At 38.6% G+C, this 17,500-nt stretch overlaps 1 protein-coding gene and 1 long non-coding RNA gene across 2 annotated transcripts in view; one reads left to right on the top strand and one right to left on the bottom strand.

The window, feature by feature from the left end:
• Positions 1-17,500, bottom strand: part of LOC137629291 (uncharacterized) — a 122,676-nt gene that overhangs the window by 88,008 nt on the left and 17,168 nt on the right. The gene's annotated exons all lie outside the window — the stretch shown is intronic.
• LOC137622774 (uncharacterized) overlaps positions 10,967-17,500 on the top strand; it is a 15,521-nt gene continuing 8,987 nt past the window's right edge. The window contains exon 1 of the mRNA XM_068353368.1: positions 10,967-11,114. Within this exon, the coding sequence (XP_068209469.1) occupies positions 11,024-11,114 (91 nt within the window). The 5' untranslated portion in view covers positions 10,967-11,023. The remainder of the gene's footprint in view (positions 11,115-17,500) is intronic.

A 17,500-nucleotide genomic window follows, 5' to 3' on the forward strand; every position in this document is an offset into this window, starting at 1 on the left:
ATATATATATATATATATATATATATATATATATATGTATATATATATATATATATATCTATATTCATATATATATATACATATATATATATATATATATATATATATATATATATATATATATATATATATACTGTATATATATATATATATATATATATATATATATATATTCATATATATATATATATATAAATATATATACCGTATATATATATATATACATATATACACACACACACACACATATATATATATATATATATATATGTATATGTATATATATATATATACTAATCATCATCATCTCCACCTACACCTATTGACGCAAAGGGCCTCGGTTAAATTTCGCCAGTCATCTCTATCTTGAGCTTTTAATTCAATGCTTCTCCATTCATCATCTCCCACCTCACGCTTCATAGTTCTCAGCCATATAGGTCTGGTTCTTCCAACACATCTAGTGCCTTATGGAGCCCAGCTGAACGTTTGGGGAACTAATCCCTCTTGGGGAGTGCCAAGATCATGTCTGAAGAGACTCTTATCCTGTTCATAAACTATCCTTTTATTATTTAGTCTTAAACAAAAATAATCTGACATTTAGAGGACCGGATGGATGCGTCACAATTTTTTTTTTAATATCCATCAGGCCTTATCAAACCAGCTGAGCCCAAAAACGATGAGTATCCTGTTTATAGTTATACTCCTTTCGAATATATATATATATATATATATATATATATATATATATATATATACATATATATACATATATATATAAATATATACATACATATGTATATATACATATATGTGTATATATGCATACATATATACATAATATATATGTATATATATACATATATATATATATATATATATATATATATATATATATATATATATATATATATATATATATATATATATACTGTACACACACACACACATATATATATATATATATATATATATATATATATATATATACATATATATATATATATATATATATATATATATATATATATATATATATATATATATATATATATATATATACACACACTCACAAGCACTTCGCATATACCCTACCATTTACCATAGAGATGTTATTCGTGTCACTTATCTACATATTTTAAGCAGTGAACCAAAAACGCATTCATCATACAGAACTCTGTCACCATGATTTGATTGATAGATTTGAGGTTTTCTGGCATCCTGACATCGAAGGTCATTGACGCCGATGTCGTTTATTGTAAATAAAAAAAAATAAAGAATATTCAATTAAAACCAGAAAAGAAAATCATTTTAAAAGTTAAATACCTTTCAGAAGACCTGCTTCTGAAATAAAGCTAAAAATACCACTAGCATGGTACGACACATCACGTCCAAGAATCTTGGCAAGGATGAACCTGCCATCTTCACCTCGAGCCTCAAACAGATATGTATTTATCTCACTACTATACGTGGGACATTCGGTCAACAAATGCCTCACTGTCCAAGGTACCAAACAGTCGTTGCTATATGGTTGATGTTGGCCAACCCGAAAAATCTCATGTGTCATCCGAGTGTGACCAATGCGGAGACGACAAAGAGTGGTCTCCCACTTTCGGGACATCCAGTTTGCCTATACTCCAAGGGGATATAACATTATTTATTTCGCTCATCTTATTGTAAGGTAAACTATTCCAATGCTGCTGCTAATTATCATAAATAAAATTCTTAATTGTAGGTAAATAAATCATTACGGGGAATGGGATATCTTCTTGGTAGTAACTCAGCTGCAGAATTCTTGGCCAGTGAGCCTACCTTCTTACCAGACACATCTACGTGTGACGGAACCCAGCAAAATCAAACTGTTATACCTTTCTTACCAAGAAACTAAAGGATTATTGGAAATGAAAACTTTTAAAGCCTGTAGGACACTTATTGCATCACTACAGATGGCAAAAATGCCCTTGTCTTCCAACGCTATTTTCTCCTTGAGCACACTCAGGTGCACCGCTTTGTTCAAAATAAAATCATGGGTCATGGATGTATGTCCAATACACAATCGAGATGGAATGGCCTTGACACCATTATTATCATTATCATTAAAAGCCAAGCTACAACCCTAGTTGGAAAAGTAGAATGTTATAAGCACCGGGGCTCCAAAGGGGAAAAATAGCCCAGTGAGGAAAGGAAACAAGGAAGAAACAATGAGTAATCAAATAAAAAATATTCCAAGTAAAGTAACAAAACTAAATTGGATATTTCATACATAAACTATAAAAAACTTTAAAAAACAGGAGGAAGAGAAACAAGATAGAATATTGTGACCTAGAGTACCCTCAAGCAAGACAGTAGAAGACCATGGTACAGAGGCTATGGCATTACCCAAGACTAGAAAACAATGGTCTAATTTTGGAGAGTTTACCTCGAAGAGCTGTTTACAATTGCAAATGAGTCTCTCCTATCCTTACCAAGGGGAAAGTAGCCACTGAACAATTACATTGCAGTAGTTAACTCCTTGGGCGAAGAAGAATTGTTTGGTGTTATCAGTGTGTTGTCAGGTGTATGAGGACAGAGAAGAATGTGTAAAGCACAGGCCAGACTACTAGTGTATGTATAGGCAAAGAAAAATAAGCCGTAACCAGAAAGAGGAATCCAATTGAGTACTGTCTGGCCAGTTAAAGAATCAAATAACACTCTAGTGGTAGTATCTAAACGGGCCAACCTACAACCTAGTGCCGCATATCCCCAAGGCTTACTAGGTTGAAACCTATGGCCCCTGCTCTTGCTGAAACTGTTTCCTTTTAGTGTTACAGTAGATGTTAAAACTATGCATTATTTACTTCAATTGTAATATTATTGCAATAAATTGTACGAAAGGAGAACGGGAAATTTGTGGGTTGGGGCCCATTGGGGGATGTCATGGGGCCCAAAGAAGCTCGAAGCCTAGGGACCATGCCATGGGTTAAAACACCACTCCTCATCACCCTGAGCTAGCGTTAAAGGAAGAGTCAAGGTTAAATCTGTCCTTATTCTACATATTCAATATTTTTAACAATGCCAGCAGAGGTACACCACTCCTGCCATTCTGTAGAATCTGGCTATTTGTCCTCAAGGTTTGCCAAGATAAGTAAATACTTGCCAAATAATATTTTAAAGTCTAGTGTCAGAAGTAGCTTATAGAATGCATGGTTAACACTTCAGACCACTTGGTTGCATAAATAGATTAATCTATAAAATAAAATTCATGGAAGAAAAATAGTAACACTAAGTAGAGATTTCAGCACCACCAAATCATTCAAATCCTCTATGATGTAAGTTCGAATACAAAGGTTAATGGTATAAGCAATCAAATGCCCCTTTCTAACCAAAACCAAAAGAAAACAAGAAAGGTGAGAAGGCGCCATGAAGGGTGAAGCTAAACCTTCAATGATACCTCACAGGAGTCAGGTCCAAGCCTCAAAGGCCTGGCAGTAATTGAAGCAAAATACCCTCAAGGATTGCCAATTTCAATAGAGTTGCTTCCTCTTACTTACTCCAGGGACCTGGGACCAGGCTGACCCACTGCCGCTTTTACCGTTCGTCTCCAGAGAGCCCTATCCTCTGCAAGCTCCATTCACTCGTTAGGATCTATTTCCATAGAGTAAATGAGAAAACTAGAGGTCTCATTGCCGTTACAATATCATATGACAGGAAGAGATCCTAGCTTGATCTCATTGGAATAGTTACCAAAACAGACCCATACAAAGAGTGATAAGACATCTAGTGGCAAGAGGGAAAAAATCCAGAGATGAGGTGAGACTAGCACTACTAGTCATATATATGGCATGAGATTCAATCTGTAAAAGAGAGACAAAGGTCTAGTTTCTCTGAATATGAGAATAACGCTCCACTTCTTCTTCATCTTTATCTTGAGCTGCTTCCTATCAACCTTCTCCATCTTGGTTTGCCCTGCATACTTCGCTCTTATACTCACACATGTCATTTGTAATGTTATCTTTCCCTTTGAATTTTGGCCTTACACTTCGTGTTCTTCTCTTTGTATAAAATGACCATATCAGTGTAGTTTTCTTCCTTGATACTATCACTACTTTTAACTGTTCCTCAAATATAATTATTTCTTATCTTATCATTATGTATTGGTCCCATTAACCAATGATCATCTAACTAACTTTTATGGAATTTTCTTTAACATTCCCATTGACTCTCTTGTCACATTCCTGGTTTCTATTCAATCAATCCAAGCACATTGCATTCTGAGGTTAATTTCTGAGTCTATATATCTATCTTCTGTCGCATTTGGTCTTCTTCTTTCGACTTTATTAATCCAATTGTATTGCAGGGTGTTTTTTTTTATCTATTTCCATTCCTTGCATCCTCTTCCTCCCCCCTCCCACCTCATCCCTATCCTTCCTCACCACACCATTAAACCCGCAGTTGAAGCACCAAGGAAATATAAAAGATAAATTAATAAAGAAATATACAAACAAAGTGGTAACTTCTATGACTGGTGAACGCCAGACTGGGGTTCGAGTCCCGCTCAAACTCGCTAGTTCCTTTGACCACTGCAAGCTCACCATCCTTGTGAGCTAAGGATATGGGGTTTGGGGGAGCCTATAGGTCTATCTGCTGAGTCATCATTAGTTATTGCCTGGTACTCCTTGGCCCTAGCTTGAATGGAGAGATGGCTTGGGCGCTGATTATATGTATATATGCTCAGTCTCTAGAGCATTGTCCTCCTTGCTAGGGCTATGTCACTGTCCCTTGCCTCTGCCATTCATGAACGACCTTTAAATTTTAAACTTCAAAAGTTCGAACTCACAGCAAATGATTTCATGTTGAACAGGCATACCCTTTTATAGTTAATATATCAAATATCTGGTTTAATATTGTTCATGTTTTTAAAATATATTATTTTAATTTTCATTACTTCTTATATCGTTTATTTATTTCCTTATTTCCTTTCCTCACTGGGCTATTTTTCCCCTGTTGGAGCCCTTGGGCTTATGGCATCTTGGTTTTCCAATTAGGGTTGTAGCTTAGCTGGTAATAATAATAATAATAATAATAATAATAAAAGACTCAAACAGTATAAATCAAACCTGATTTATCTCAGTACATTAATACCGGTTCCTAAATATGCATAAACAACAGTGTCACATTGATACCAAATTTGGTAATGCAAAAAGCTTTCCTCCAAATTAGGGTTACTCATCGGAGGTGACGAAATTCCTCAGATCAAATAGCTGGACTTCGCTTCCTGTCTTTGGTAAGCAACACTTAAGACAGTTTTTTTGTTCGGGATATTATTTTGACCACAGTGGCGCATGCAGTCTTGCAGTAGGAGACCACATTATCATTATCATTGTCATCGTCATTGTTATCATTATCATTATCATTTTTTTTTTGTTATTATTATTATTATTATTATTATTATTATTATTATTATTATTATTATTATTAGCTAAGCTACAACCCTAGTTGGAATAGCAGGATGCTATAAGCCAAGGGGCTCCAAAAGGGAAACTAAATGCCCCAGTGAGGAAAGGAAATAAGGAACTAAATAAACTACAAGAGAGGGAACAAACCTTTAAAATAACATATTTCAAGAACAGCAAAAACATTAAAATAGACCTTTCACATATAAACTATAAAAAGACTTATGTCAGTCTGTTCAACAAAAATAAACATTTGCTCCAAGTTGGAACTTTTGAAGTTCCACCGATGTTGTAAAGTCCTTAATCGGTGAACGCCCGCCAGACTGGGGTTCGAGTCCCGTTCAAACTCTTTAGATTACTTTCTTTGGTCGCTGCAACCTCACCATCCTTGTGAGCTAAGAAGCGGGAGGCGGTTGGGGAGCAATATAGATCTATCTGCTGTGCCATCAGCAGCCATTGCAAGGCCCTCCTTGGTCCTAGCTTGGGTGGAGAGCGGGCTTGGGCGCTGATCATAGGCATATATGGTCAGTCTCTAGGGCATTGTCCTGCTCGATAGGGCAATGTCACTGTCTCTTGGGTATTGTCCTTCTCGATAGGGCAATGTCACCGTATCTTGGGCATTGTCCTTCTCTATAGGGCAATGTCACTGTCTATTGGGCATTGTCCTTCTCGATAGGGCAATGTCACTGTCTCTTGGCCATTGTCCTTCTCGATAGGGCAATGTCACTGTCTCTTGGGCATTGTCCTTCTCGATAAGGCAATGTCACTGTCTCTTGGGTATTGTCCTTCTCGATAGGGCAATGTCACCGTATCTTGGGCATTGTCCTTCTCGATAGGGCAATGTCACTGTCTCTTGGGCATTGTCCTTCTCGATAGGGCAATGTCACTGTCTCTTGGGTATTGTCCTTCTCGATAGGGCAATGTCACCGTATCTTGGGCATTGTCCTTCTCGATAGGGCAATGTCACTGTCTCTTGGGCATTGTCCTTCTCGATAGGGCAATGTCACTGTCTCTTGGGTATTGTCCTTCTCGATAGGGCAGTGTCACCGTATCTTGGGCATTGTCCTTCTCTATAGGGCAATGTCACTGTCTCTTGGGCATTGTCCTTCTCGATAGGGCAATGTCACTGTCTCTTGGGCACTGTCCTTCTCGATAGGGCAATGTCACCGTATCTTGGGCATTGTCCTTCTCTATAGGGCAATGTCACTGTCTATTGGGCATTGTCCTTCTCGATAGGGCAATGTCACTGTCTCTTGGGCATTGTCCTTCTCGATAGGGCAATGTCACTGTCTCTTGGCCATTGTCCTTCTCGATAGGGCAATGTCACTGTCTCTTGGGCATTGTCCTTCTCGATAGGGCAATGTCACTGTCTCTTGGGAATTGTCCTTCTCGATAGGGCAATGTCACTGTCTCTTGGGCATTGTCCTTCTCGATAGGGCAATGTCACTGTCTCTTGGCCATTGTCCTTCTCGATAGGGCAATGTCACTGTCTATTGGACATTGTCCTTCTAGATAGGGCAATGTCACTGTCTCTTGGGCATTGTCCTTCTCGATAGGGCAATGTCACTGTCTCTTGGCCATTGTCCTTCTCGATAGGGCAATGTCACTGTCTCTTGGGCATTGTCCTTCTCTATAGGGCAATGTCACTGTCTCTTGGCCATTGTCCTTCTCGATAGGGCAATGTCACTGTCTCTTGGGCATTGTCCTTCTCGATAGGGCAATGTCACTGTCTCTTGGGCATTGTCCTTCTCGATAGGGCAATGTCACTGTCTCTTGGGAATTGTCCTTCTCGATAGGGCAATGTCACTGTCTATTGGACATTGTCCTTCTAGATAGGGCAATGTCACTGTGCCTTGCCTCTGCCATTCATGAGTGGCCTTTAAACCTTTAAATTGATTAGGATGATCACTCCAAAGTAGAACTGTTAATCCGCCCAATTTCTACACTTTCCAATACGGTATTTTTAACCCTTTAACGTCCATCTTTCATTCCAAGCAAATTCCACTTCCTCTTCATTAATCTTATAATTCATAGTTTAATAGATTCTGGGCCATATGACGGGTTGTTGGGGCCGGGGAGCTGAATTATGGATGAGGTGCCGATGGAGGAAAACTCTACACTGTTAAAAATTCAAATAAAAAAAATGTAAATTTCTGGCAACATTTATTCTAGTATTTTTACTGTTTTAAAAACGGATATATTGACGTAAAAGCGTGATATTACGGTCACCAACATGTAAAATATAATAATAAAGTATGGTATAATTACGGTCGCCTGTATTTCACTGAAATATGGCTAAGAACAGTATATTTTTACGGATAATTTCCGATTAAAATTACGGTTTTTAACAGCGTATAGTTGCACGATAAAACAAGAGATAAAAAAAAGGTAGAAAAAAGGTGGATCATAAAGTGGCAAGAGTGGTAAATTAGAAAGCTGAAAAGTGGGTGCAGCTAGGGGCGAAAGGAACGTTGTAAAGAACCAAAGTGCACTGTGTCAGGTGCACTGAAAGCTAAAAAGTGGGTGTAGCTAAGGGCTAAGAAACACTGCAGAGCTCTTTTAATAAAGCTTACAGTGCAGTGATTGAGGTGCACTGTAGGCATTGGACCCCTACTGACTTTAAAAAGTGTTGCCCTGATCTTCTCTCTCAAGTAATGATCAAGGCAACAAAAGAATCAAAATTACATTTCTTATTTAATTAAAAAACTAAAATTATAATCAAAAAGTAAATTAAAAACTCATTTCTTTACAGGATTAAAGTTGCCTCGTGAACGTCATCCTCTTCACCCAATTAAGGACAAGAAATAAAGCAACTATAGTCAATTCTTTTTAGTGAGGAAGATTTGCACCGACTCGCAGCGTTGCCCTTTTAGCTCGGAAAAGTTTCCTGATCGCTGATTGGTTGGACAAGATAATTCGAACCAATCAGCGATCAGGAAACTTTTCCGAGCTAAAAGGGCACCGCTGCGAGTCGGTGCAAATGCGCCTCATTAAAAAAAATGAGTATAGATACAGTTGAGAGTGTATGTACAGTTGGCTTCATTAATTCGGGTACACTTCACTAAAAGCTGAGGGGAATTTCGACTTTATTTAGAATAGTTGATTACGATTATGATTTTTGGCAATGTTTTTGTGTGTCTGGATGTGCCTGTCAATGGCTGCTATTAGCTGACGAGGATGGTGACATTGCGAGTCAGTGATCGGAGATGGAGGAAGTTAATTTCGCCCCTCTGAAGACTGAAACTTTCATCCTATTTGATTATTTAATTGTTTAATTATTATTTAATTATTTAATAATTTCTTTTTCTTTTATTTAATATAATTTTAAATATAATTTTTATATATTTATATATAATTTAATATAATTTAGTATAATAATAATTTTCTTTTTCTTTATTTTTCTATGATTTTATTTAATTTTTATTTAATAATTTTGATAATTCTAATAATATCCAATTATTATTTAACTGTCAGTCTTCTATCCTAAATATATCTTAGTCTTGAGATTCAACGGAAACCAAACACGAACAGCTGGATGCCAGGGAGAGGGAGAGGGAGAGGGAGAGGGAGAGGAAGAGGGAGAGAGATAGAGGGAGAGGGAAAGGGAGAGGAAGGATATGATAGGGCTAAGTTCATACCGGATACTTGAAAGGAAATAGGCATAAACAACATAGGGTAAATGCATGACTAACGTTTATATGTAGCTCTCATTAGCTTTCCGTTTCACAAAATACTCCTACTGAAAGAAATATTTCAGGATTAATTCTTGCCAGAATACATTTCTTAAAACGCTTTATTTTGGGAAGGAATTATCCTTCGTTATGTATAACTAGTGTACGCGACACGTCAAAAACGGCTAAATATTTCGGATAGATAGCCACACATACGCACCCTCTCTAATCATGGTATGACTATATCCTCTTTCCCCATATACGAGGGAGAGAGAGAGAGAGAGAGCTGAGCGCTTGGAGTGTGACCGTATAATCATATGGAACAGTCCCAATGGTTAAAGCTTTACAAAGTAGAAAACTTATGAGAGAGAGAGAGAGAGAGAGAGAGAGAGAGAGAGAGAGAGAGAGAGAGAGAGAGAGAGAGAGAGAGAAAGGGAAAGAGGGAAAGAGAAAAAGAGGAGAGAGAGAGAGAGAGAGAGAGAGAGAGAGAGAGAGAGAGAGAGAGAGAGAGAGAGAAAGAGAGAGAAAATGGGAAAGAGGGAAAGAGAAAAAGGGAAAGAGGGAAAGAGAAAAAGAGAGAGAGAGAGAAAAGAGGAGAGAGAGAGAGAGAGAGAGAGAGAGAGAGAGAGAGAGAGAGAGAGAGAGAGAGAGAGAGAGAGTGCTCACAGGAACAAACAATAACATCAGGTACACCAGCGTAAGACATACCTTGATTACAATATTCAAATAACAAAAACAAGAGCAATCAGATATTTCTGACCTCTGTCAAAATCTAATGGGGTCGTCCCTGACCTAAGATCAATCTGTGATGGAAATTTCGTCAAAATCCGTCAAGTAGTTTTAACGTGATCCTCTCCACAGACAGACACACAGAAAAATAAATAAATACACCGACTCGATTTTATAACCTCCTTGGCGGAGGTAACACACACAATTGAACGCTTCAAGAATCAGTTCTAGTAACTAGGATCATCTGACAGCTTCATCATCACCAATTCATCCGTCTAGCCATAAATGTATTTATACCTATGAACCTATGAAAAAATATCTTCCACAGTAACAAGATAGAAATTAACATTGATAGCCCCTACTCTTACAAAGAAGGATTTTAAACAAAGCTACGGAATCTAACCCCTGGCCTCTTGGCCAGATATGTCCTCTACCCATGAAGGGGCTGTTGTAACAGCAGACAACAGCCAACATGAAGCTGGAGAGAGAGAGAGAGAGAGAGAGAGAGAGAGAGAGAGAGAGAGAGAGAGAGAGAGAGAGAGAGAGAGAGAGAGAGAGAGAGGTTGAATCAATCAAATCTGGAACAAATTATAACTGTTATTCAAACTGGACTATTTATTATTAATCGTTTCATTTTATATAACTGCCAGAAATGTATGCACATATTATACTGACATAAGTCTTTTTATAGTTTTCATATGATAGATCTGATTTAGTGTTGCTATTTCTTTAAATATTTTATTTTAATTGTTCATTACTTCTAATATCGTTGATTTATTTCCTTATTTCTTTTCCTCACAGGGCTACTTTACCCTGTTGGAGCCCTTGGACTTATAACATCTTGCTTTTCCAACTAGGGTTGTAGCTTAGCTATAAATAATAATAATAATAATAATAATAATAATAATAATAATAATAATAATAATAATAATATGAAAAGTACGACTGTAACAATATTATCTATCATTAAAAAACGGAAAACGACAGCAAGTTGCACAACGCCAACAATTAATACCCAACAAATAAAACAAAATCAAGGCACCCACATCCTACAGCCACTTTGCGTCAGAGATACATATCCTCTATTTTCTGAGAAAACAAATGTCCTCAAGATGATATAACCCGCTCTTCCTGAGGTGATGAACACACACCAGTCAGATTCAAGAAGTCCTGGAGTGAAGAGGACCCAGAAATATGGTCAGGAACTCGACCACAATGGCACTGTTGGTTTTTATTCTTGTTGGCGTTTTCCAATACATTGTCGCCTCTGCCCCGTGCAACGCAGGTCAGTTGTTTTTATTATTATTATTATTATTATTGCTTGCTAAGCTAACACCCTAGTTGGGAAAGCATGATGCTATAACCCCAGGGGCCCCGACTGGAAAATAGCCTAGTGAGGAAAGGAAACAAGGAAAGATAAAATACTTTAAGAACCGTAATATTAAAATAAATATTCCCTATATAAACTATAAAGACTTTAACAAATCAAGAGGAAGATAAATTAGATAGAATAACGTGCCCGAGTGTACCCTCAGGTAAGAACACTCTAACCCAAGACAGTGGAAGACTATGACACTACCCAAGTCTAGAGAACAATGGTTTGATTTTGGAGTGTCCCTGTAAATATGTCAATATTCCAAACGTTAGTTCATTCACCACTGACAGTAGAACAGTGGGTCGTATGTTCTAGAACATTAATAAAACTAAAACAAATATTCCAAGAATACTAGTGAGAAATACTAAACCTGACAGCTTAAGACCAACAACACACTCACTTTTGCCAAAAAATGACAGCAATGATGTAGATTAAATCACATATTTGAGAAGCATGAGGCTTAAACAAAGCCACAGAGCAACCATATCATTGCCACATTTTACCTGAGAAGCCTGTAGCCATGGAACATGCAACTGTAGGAGTATGTCAGCAAAATGCGATTTCTCGTTGATGATAGATAATGGTGCATTATACAAAAGTCATTTTTAGGGGCCCTTTGTATTTTTTCTTTAAATCTGAACATACTTGTAGAAATGTTTCCATACTTAGGAAATCCTTCACCCTAATCCTGTCCATAATCTAACCAAAAGGGAAGAGAGCAGCCGAGGTCCAATGGAGGTAATACATATTACAACATATTTATGTACTGAGGATGATGATTTAATCAGTCATCACATTTCAATACCAAACAGAAAAAAACTATATCACATCAGATCTCATGAATGGGATGACAAATAGACTCAGTAGTCTAGAACCCAGAAGTTCAAAAACCTTCAAATGATGTTACAGATCTAGAGGTGATCAAAAATGAGCCAAACCAATTTATTAACATCCAAAAATGTCTACAAAATGTAGAAATTGGGAGAACGTTGACCATTACACCTGCATGAAGATCCAGAAATAATTTTCAAGGGCTGTTACATATATAAAAGTGTCTCGTTTCAGTTCCAGTTTCATCAGAATAGATGCTCAGCGGAATGTCAGCCGTGCAAGCACAACACCCGACTGTGGTACCCTACTACAGCAGTGGCCTCCCCAGTAAACAGTTTAAACTCACAGTATTGGGCAGGGATGGATCTGCTTCCTTGTGAATACTAGGCAAACACATTACCACTGTACTGGGCAATCATGAGAAGCCAGAATTATGTCCAGCAGAATCTGCATGGTTTAGGTATCGTGGAAAAGTTAGTCACTTCATATGTATGCATAAAAGATAAAGATAGCAGTATGATAAAATACAAAACGCCAGGAAAACCATAAGCGGGTAGAGATACCTTCAAGTACTGCCATTCATCTGTAGCAAGTTTATCTGCTCAGTCACGAATACATAAATTAAACTTCAATTCAACTGACAATGCTGGTGTTCTGTACACCAATGTTTTCCACAGAAGCAAGTCCAGTCTAATAAGATTTGACATTGTGAATGTAACTGCCAGGATGCCGTTCAATTCTTGGATGCAGAAAAGCCTGTCTTGACAAGACTAGATGCAGAAAATCCTGTCTTGCCAAGACTAGAGGCAGAGAAGTCTGTCTTGACAAGACTAGAGGCAGAGAATCCTGTTTTGACAAGACTAGAGGCAGAAAAGCCTGTCTTGACAAGACTCAAGGCAGAGAAGTCTGTCTTGACAAGACTAGAGGCAGAAAAGCCTGTCTTGACAAGACTGGAGGCAGAAAAGTCTGTCTTGACAAGACTAGAGGCAGAGAATCCTGTCTTGACAAGACTGGAGGCAGAAAAGCCTGTCTTGACAAGACTAAGAGGCAGAAAAGCCTGTCTTGACAAGACTGGAGGCAGACAAGCCTGTCTTGACAAGACTCGAGGCAGACAAGCCTGTCTTGACAAGACTGGAGGCAGAAAAGCCTGTCTTGACAAGACTGGAGGCAGACAAGCCTTTCTTGACAAGACTGGAGGCAGAAAAGTCTGTCTTGACAAGACTAGAGGCAGACAAGCCTGTCTTGACAAGACTAGAGGCAGAAAAGCCTGTCTTGACAAGACTGGAGGCAGAGAAGCCTGTCTTGACAAGACTGGAGGCAGAGAAGTCTGTCTTGACAAGACTAGAGGCAGAAAAGCCTGTCTTGACAAGACTGGAGGCAGAAAATTCTGCCTTGACAAGACTAAGAGGCAGAAAAGCCTGTCTTGACAAGACTGGAGGCAGAAAAGTCTGCCTTGACAAGACTAGAGGCAGAAAAGCCTGTCTTGACAAGACTAGAGGCAGAAAAGCCTGCCTTGACAAGACTAGAGGCAGAAAAGCCTGCCTTGACAAGACTAGAGGCAGAAAAGCCTGTCTTGACAAGACTAGAGGCAGAAATCTGTCTTTACAAGACTAGATGCATAAAAGCCGGTTCTGACAAAACAGGATGCATAAAATCTGTCTTGACAAGACTAAATGCAGAAAAGGTTGTCTTGACAAGACTGGAGGCAGAAAATTCTGCCTTGGCAAGACTGGAGGCAGAAAAGCCTGTCTTGACAAGACTGGAGGCAGAAAAGCCTGTCTTGACAAGACTCGAGGCAGAAAAGCTTGTCTTGACAAGACTAGAGGCAGAAAAGCCTGTCTTGACAAGACTGGAGGCAGAAAATTCTGCCTTGACAAGACTGGAGGTAGAAAAGCCTGTCTTGACAAGACTCGAGGCAGAAAAGCCTGTCTTGACAAGACTAGAGGCAGAGAAGTCTGTCTTGACAAGACTAGAGGCAGAGAATCCTGTTTTGACAAGACTAGAGGCAGAAAAGCCTGTCTTGACAAGACTCGAGGCAGAGAAGTCTGTCTTGACAAGACTAGAGGCAGAAAAGCCTGTCTTGACAAGACTGGAGGCAGAAAATTCTGCCTTGACAAGACTAGAGGCAGAAAAGCCTGTCTTGACAAGACTGGAGGCAGAGAAGTCTGTCTTGACAAGACTAGAAGCAGAAAAGCCTGTCTTGACAAGACTGGAGGCAGAAAATTCTGCCTTAACAAGACTGGAGGCAGAAAAGCCTGTCTTGACAAGACTCGAGGCAGAAAAGCCTGTCTTGACAAGACTCGAGGCAGAAAAGCCTGTCTTGACAAGACTCGAGGCAGAAAAGCCTGTCTTGACAAGACTAGAGGCAGACAAGCCTGTCTTGACAAGACTGGAGGCAGAAAAGCCTGTCTTGACAAGACTCGAGGCAGAAAAGCCTGTCTTGACAAGACTCGAGGCAGAAAAGCCTGTCTTGACAAGACTCGAGGCAGAAAAGCCTGTCTTGACAAGACTAGAGGCAGAAAAGCCTGTCTTGACAAGACTCAAGGCAGAAAAGCCTGTCTTGACAAGACTAGAGGCAGAAAATTCTGCCTTGACAAGACTAGAGGCAGAAAAGCCTGTCTTGACAAGACTGGATGCAGAAAAGCCTATCTTGAAAAGACTGGAGGCAGAAAAGCCTGTCTTGACAAGACTAGAGGCAGAATAGCCTGTCTTGACAAGACTAGAGGCAGAAAAGCCTGTCTTGACAAGACTAGAGGCAGAAAAGTCTGTCTTGACAAGACTAGAGGCAGAGAAGTCTGTCATGACAAGACTAGAGGCAGAGAATCCTGTTTTGACAAGACTAGAGGCAGAAAAGCCTGTCTTGACAAGACTAGAGGCAGAAAAGTCTGTCTTGACAAGACTAGAGGCAGAGAAGTCTGTCATGACAAGACTAGAGGCAGAGAATCCTGTTTTGACAAGACTAGAGGCAGAAATCTGTCTCTACAAGACTAGATGCATAAAAGCCTGTCCTGACAAAACTGGATGCATAAAATCTGTCTTGACAAGACTCGAGGCAGAAAAGCCTGTCTTGACAAGACTGGATGCAGAAAAGCCTGTCTTGACAAGACTGGAGGCAGAAAAGCCTGTCTTGACAAGACTAGATATAGAAGAGTCTGTCTTTACAAGACTAGGTGCATAAAAGCCTGTCCTGACAAAACTGGAAGCAGAAAGTCTGCCTTGACAAGACTAGATGCAGAAGAGGTTGTCTTGACAAGATTGGATGCAGAAATTTCTGTCTTGACAAGACTGGAGGCAGGAAAGCCTGTGTTATTAAGACTATATGCAAAAAAAGCCTGTCTTGACAAGAATGGATGCAGAAAAACCGGTGTTGATAAGACTGGATGCAGAAAATTCTGTCTTGACAAGACTGGATTCAGAAAATTCTGTCTTGACAAGACTGGATGCAGAAAAGCCTATCTTGAAAAGACTGGATACAGAAAAGCCTATCTTGACAGGACTGGATACAGAAAAGCTTATCTTGACGGAACAGTATGCGGAAAATCCTGTCTTGACTAGACTTTATGCAGAAAATCCTGTGTAGACAAGATTGGATGCAAAAAAGCCTTTCTTGACAAAACAGGATGCAGAAAATCCTGTCTTGACTAGACTATATGCAGAAAATCCTGTGTAGACATGATTGGATGCAGAAAAGCCTATCTTGACAAAACAGGATGCAGAAAATCCTGTCTTGACAAGACTGGATGCAGAAAGGCCTGCCTTAACAAGACTAGATGCAGAAAAGCCTGTCTTGACAAGCCCAGAGGCAGAAAAGCCTGTCTTGGCAAGACTAGATACAGAAGAGTCTGCCTTAACCAGACTAAATGCATAAAAGCCTGTCTTGACAAAACTGGATGCAGAAAATCTGTCTTGACAAGACTGGAAACAGAAATGCCTGTCTTGACAAGACTGGGTGCAGAAAAGCCTGCCGAGCCAAAATTGGAAGCTTTCCTGGAGAAAAGAACACACTGAAATGAAAAATGGTACAAAGTCAGTGATTTATACAAAATGATCTAACCCATTTCACATCTTGTCACCCTCCATAGCGGACATAAAGAAAAAAATACTAATGAGAATAAGCGAATCTATAATCAAGGCTAATCAACACCTTCAACGCACCAGCAAGCATTTCAAGACACTGGCAGTGTCTTGAAAATTTACAAACACAAGTTAGACGCATTCTTCATCGAATTGCTTATCAGTGGAATCCACACAGAATACAAGCTATATATATATATATATATATATATATATATATATATATATATATATATATATATATATATATATATATATATATCCTTTTCTGAGTGGGGATACCTTAATGTGGTGAAAGGGTTGGTGTATCGCCATGATCAGAAAAGGTGCATTAGTCAGGGACACCCATACTAACTTGGTTTGCAGTGAGCAATCAGACTAAAGTCTCCCACCATCACCAATCCGCACTGGCTAGCGTGATAATGGAAACTGGTCAAGCCCGACATGAATAAGGACTATATATATATATATATATATATATATATATATATATATATATATATATATATTATTAATTGCAAAGCTACAACCCTAGTTGGAAAAGCACAATGCTACAAGCCCAGGGGCTCCAACAGGGAAAATAGCCGAGTGAGGAAAGGAAACAAGGAAAAATTAAATCTTTAAGAGTAACAACTTTAAAATAAATATCTCCCATATAAGCTATAAACACTTTAACAAAACAAGAGGAAGTGAATAAGATAGAATAATGTGCCCGAGTGTACCCTCAAGCAAGAGAACTCTAACCCAAGGCAGTGGAAGACCATGGTACAGAGGCTATGGCACTACCCAGGACTATAGAACAATGGTTTCATTTTGGAGAGTCCTTCTCCTAGAAGAATATATATATATATATATATATATATATATATATATATATATATATATATATATATATATAACAAATGTATCTAATCAGAAATAAAAATAATATAATTTACTGAATGTAAAACTATAAAAACATAAGTATGAATAATAAATAAACATGAAAATGTGTTCAGGTATCCAATTAACAAAGTTTAGAAGAGGTAGGGGTTGTATGAATCAGATTTTTACAGTTAGGCAGACATGCGAGAAATATTTAGCAAAAGGTAAGGAGGTGTATGTTGCGTTTATGGATCTGGAGAAAGCATATGATAGAGTTGATAGGGAAGCAATGTGGAATGTGATGAGGTTATATGGAGTTGGTGGAAGGTTGTTGCAAGCAGTGAAAAGTTTCTACAAAGGTAGTAAAGCATGTGTTAGAATAGGAAATGAAGTGAGCGATTGGTTTCCGGTGAGAGTGGGGCTGAGACAGGGATGTGTGATGTCGCCGTGGTTGTTCAACTTGTATGTTGATGGAGTGGTGAGAGAGGTGAATGCTCGAGTGCTTGGACGAGGATTAAAACTGGTAG

This window comes from Palaemon carinicauda, chromosome 2 (genome assembly GCF_036898095.1).
Source record: "Palaemon carinicauda isolate YSFRI2023 chromosome 2, ASM3689809v2, whole genome shotgun sequence".
Taxonomy (NCBI): Eukaryota; Metazoa; Arthropoda; class Malacostraca; order Decapoda; family Palaemonidae; genus Palaemon; species Palaemon carinicauda.